Source organism: Cynoglossus semilaevis, chromosome 12, assembly GCF_000523025.1.
Source record: "Cynoglossus semilaevis isolate Cse_v1.0 chromosome 12, Cse_v1.0, whole genome shotgun sequence".
In the NCBI taxonomy this organism is placed as follows: domain Eukaryota; kingdom Metazoa; phylum Chordata; class Actinopteri; order Pleuronectiformes; family Cynoglossidae; genus Cynoglossus; species Cynoglossus semilaevis.
This window is the reverse complement of record NC_024318.1, coordinates 3,981,386-3,985,610: the sequence shown is the minus strand read 5'-3', so window position 1 is coordinate 3,985,610 and position 4,225 is coordinate 3,981,386. Positions and strand designations below refer to the sequence as shown.

The window sequence follows — 4,225 nt, the reverse complement described above, 5'->3', positions numbered from 1 at the left end:
TTTTTTTTTTCCTCTTTGGTCGTTTTATAAACCCATTAGAAAGTCTCGGACATGACCACTATGGCAAGCCCGGCTGCTCAGGCTCTGCTCCCCGCAGCACCGCTCGGACACCATCCGGCGCCGAGCTCCGTCTCTCCGGCCACCAACTCCCCGCCACCTGCGGCCACATCAGCCGCCTCTTCCCCGGCTCCTCCGGTGGCTCACCAGGCGCTGCTGCACCAGTTCAGGTCGGAACTCTTACTACCCAACGGCACTCCGCTCAAACCCGGAGTTCTGCCCGTGTCCGGCGGCGCCAAGCCCGTGTACGCCACGCCGTCGCCGGTGGAGAGCACGCCGCAAAACAACGAGTGCAAGCTGGTGGAGGTGAAGGGTGCCAAGCTGGCGTCGTTCACGGTGAAAGACACGGAGCTCATCTGCCTGCCGCAGGCTTTCGACGTCTTCCTCAAGCACCTGGTCGGCGGCCTCCACACCGTCTACACCAAGCTGAAGCGGCTGGACATCACCCCGGTGGGGTGCAACGTGGAGCAGGTGCGGGTCCTGCGGGGCCTCGGTGCCATCCAGCCCGGGGTGAACCGCTGCAAACTCATCTCCAGACAGGACTTCGAGACGCTGTACAGCGACTGTACCAACGGGAGGTGAGCAGAGAGGGGGAGAGGGGGGGAAGTGTGGGGGAGGAGAGGGTGACACTGAGACCCAGCGTCGGAAAACTTTTATTTATTTTTATTTTGACTCTTTTTTGGTGACGTAGAAGGTAGTGAAGGTTATCATAACTACATCTAGATAGCTGTTGGTGACTCGTCGATTCATTGTACCATATTTTTTGTTTGTTTAAATAATTGACTTATGTCTTTGAGGAACCTTTTAATCAGTATACCAACAACTCCAGTCCAACTTTTTCAGTGTGTGCTACTTTCTGGTATGTAACAAATAATTGACTTACTGACCAATCATTGCAGCCCAATGATTGGTCAGTAAGTCAATTATTTGTGGACTAGTGAACTAAAAGAGTTTTTGATGATCAACTGACAGTTAAATAACCTGTTCTGATAATAACCACCAACTTCTCTATTTCAGCTTTTCAAACGTGAACTTGTTCTGCTTTTAGTTAACCAGGCCTGCGATGGCTAGTCCATTAATCAGTAACTTCACTAATCAACTACAACTACATTTTGATAAAATACTCGTTGTTTAAGTTTTAATAACACAAATTACTTCTTAATTTCTACACACTGTATCTTCTGTTTGAATGTGAATTTGTTTTGTGGTAACGACGGACGATCGGTCGATTAGTTAATGACTTTTTAATCCTGGCTTCTTTGGTCGTCAATGATTGGAGACACGACCGATGTTTTTTTCCTCATCGGAGTTGATTTATCACTGACCAGTTTTATCATTAGGTCCAGGTTTACCTTTAATACCTGATGTCTCTGTGCACCTTTCATGGACTTGACTTTAAACTTTTTTTTTTTTTTAACATCTGCTTTAGAAACGGATTAAAATAAAAGTTTATTCTAATCCAACCTTTAATCTAGACCAACATGTAGACCATTTAACAACAGGTTCCTTTCAACCCACGGTTAATTTACCACTGGTTCCAGGTGTGTAACCTTATATGCGGTCATTCACAGAGACAGGGTTGAATCACACAGATGAGTCAGTCATGAATTCTTTGGCTTTTTCTTTCTTTCTTTCTTTCTTTTTTTACCTCGTGTGTAGCTCACCACCATGTGTTACTAGCCATTTGTTTGAAAGCCGTGGATACTAAGCAACAAGTTTAACATGATTTAGGTTTGAACTTCAAAAAAAAAAGTGGCCCAGAGCAAAAAAAAAAAAAAAAAAAAAAACTTTCCACAAACCCAACTTAAATGGAGAGCGTTTGTTGTGACGACGAGTCTGATAATGAATCTTAGTGACACTAATTAGAAGGAAACTCCTAAAAGTTAGTTACGTTATCGTTGGCTGTGATCTCTCGCCGTCTTTAACGCACATTCACGCAGTCTCTGCTTGTCTTACATAGACACACACACTCACACTCACACTCACACACACATTAAATCTGACACTGTCATTCTCAGAAATTGATTCTTCACAGAAATTAATTAATTTTCATTTGGCCCCAAGCGGCAGCTTAAATCAGGACAAGCTCACTCACTCACTGGCTGATCTCCTCTCTCTCTCTCTCTCTCTCTCTCTCTCTCTCTCCTTCACTATTTCTGCTTCCTTAATAACTGGCTGTCTTATCGTATCAACACTCTTTAGCCCTGAGCATCAGAAGAGAGGAGATGATTAAATGAATTCTCGCTATTTATGATGCGATTATGGAAATTAGCCGTTTTCGCGGCGCTCTGATGCTGACCAACTACATGGGTCATCAATCCCACACACTGCCGAGATGTCGGGGCTAAATTGGATGGGATTTGTGGGTTCCCGGTGCCTCGGTCTGTCGTTGTGCCGACCACATGCTCATAACAGCATGCGTTTGATTCCAGAGGAGTGTGGATTATCTTGAGTTTGGGGAATTTATATTGTCTGATAGCTAATCCCCCCCTCATTCTCCTTGGAGCATGAATGATCCCATTTACACCTGCCATTTACTGCAGATTGAGGATTCATCAAGATGTGACATGACATACGCCGGCAAAGTGACTTAGGAATGTCTGAACTATTTATAATCTGTCTTTTATGATTGGGATGTAGGTTAAATCATCCAGACTTTTTTTTCTTTTTTAATCTCCGAGCTGCACTTTGATATTTATAACAGGTGTTCGTTTTGAGGCAGGCTTTTGACGCAAACGCTGCCGAATGAAAAATCACTATTTCGAGATTTAGCTTCTTCCGCGGCTCCGGCAGCTCAGATTAACACCTGCGCAGTAAGTATTTTAGGCCCTCGAACCACGACCGAATCCAGACGCGTCTTCAGGCCGCCTTTGGTGTTTGTCAGGTGTTAATGGGAACTCTGTTATACAAACTTCAAAATACGTTGCCTCCAACGTCTCCAATTATCCACACACAGCAGTCTTTAGTTAATGAGATCTGGAAACATCACTCATCTGAAATCTTCAAACGACTTCTGTGATTCCTCGTCTCCAGGCGTCCAAATGTGCTGAGATAGCCACTGGCCGCCCCCTCCCACCCCTACACCCACTCCCACTCCCACACACACACACACACACACAGACATATTATAAGCAATCTGAGTAATCACTCAGCAACACACTGTCAGGTAAAAACAGAACAGTTCAATGTTAAAGTGCGACCAATGGGTGACTCATGCCAAAGGTTTTCCTCGAACATCTGAGCAGATATGATGTTATGTCTGTTCAGACTCAGAGCCAGGGCTCAGGCTGGTTTTTGGTAACTGATTAAGACAAGCCATCACTTATTATTTTCCAGTCCAGTCCAGTCAGACAGGCTGGGAAAAAGAGAGAGAGAGAGAGAGTGAGAGAGAGAGAGAGAGCACACACACACAGTCGTAGTGTTCAGCATGACTAACAAAGCATTTTTACATGCATGTCTGTCGTCGATTCTTATTTACCATTGGCTCATTTATTTATTTATTTATTTTTTATCTTTCCTCTTCTCAAAGATCAAAAGGGGAAGAGTTTGAAGCAGAGGTTATGAAAATGTTGTCCTCTGTTGTCATTGTCTTTTCTTCTGCTCTTTGTTGCACTATTTCACCCCTGCTGCGTGCATGTAAACACACACTAATAGACCAACACACACACACACTCTCTCTCTCTCTCTCTCTCTTTAGGACTTCCAAAGAAAACTTTTAAAGCGTCACTAAACTCCACCGTGATGGTACGACTGTGACCACAATTCATTAATAATCTATGTTTTAACTTCGACCTGAAACGACTTATAATCGTGTTGTTTTTCAGGTCTAGAAAGATTAAAGTTCCCACACACACACACACACACAAGCGCACACACACACTGGCACACTCTGACCACTGACTCGTCAAACCATAAAGAAGGACCGACTTCGCCCTCGGTCTGAGCTGAGCTTATAATTCATGCACAGGTGACTCAAAAACACACACAGCCTGCTCCCTCTGTCATCTCCTAAAACACACACACACACACACGCAGGGACACACACACACACACACTCACTCACATGGTCACGCCTGCGTGTTTGCTGGCGTTCCTGCTAAATGACATTAGTTCCACAGAGGGAACATGGTGTGTAGGAGGCAACCTGATCCTCCGTCCTTTTCTCTGC

General features: G+C 44.7%; 1 protein-coding gene across 5 annotated transcripts in view; it reads left to right on the top strand.

The window, feature by feature from the left end:
• Positions 1 to 39: 39 nt before the first annotated feature.
• dachc (dachshund c) overlaps positions 40 to 4,225 on the top strand; it is a 28,601-nt gene continuing 24,415 nt past the window's right edge. For all 5 annotated transcript variants that reach the window (XM_017037010.2, XM_025060912.1, XM_025060911.1 and 2 more), the window contains exon 1: positions 40 to 635. In XM_017037010.2, coding sequence (XP_016892499.1) covers positions 52 to 635 — 584 coding nt within the window. In that variant the 5' untranslated portion in view covers positions 40 to 51. The remainder of the gene's footprint in view (positions 636 to 4,225) is intronic.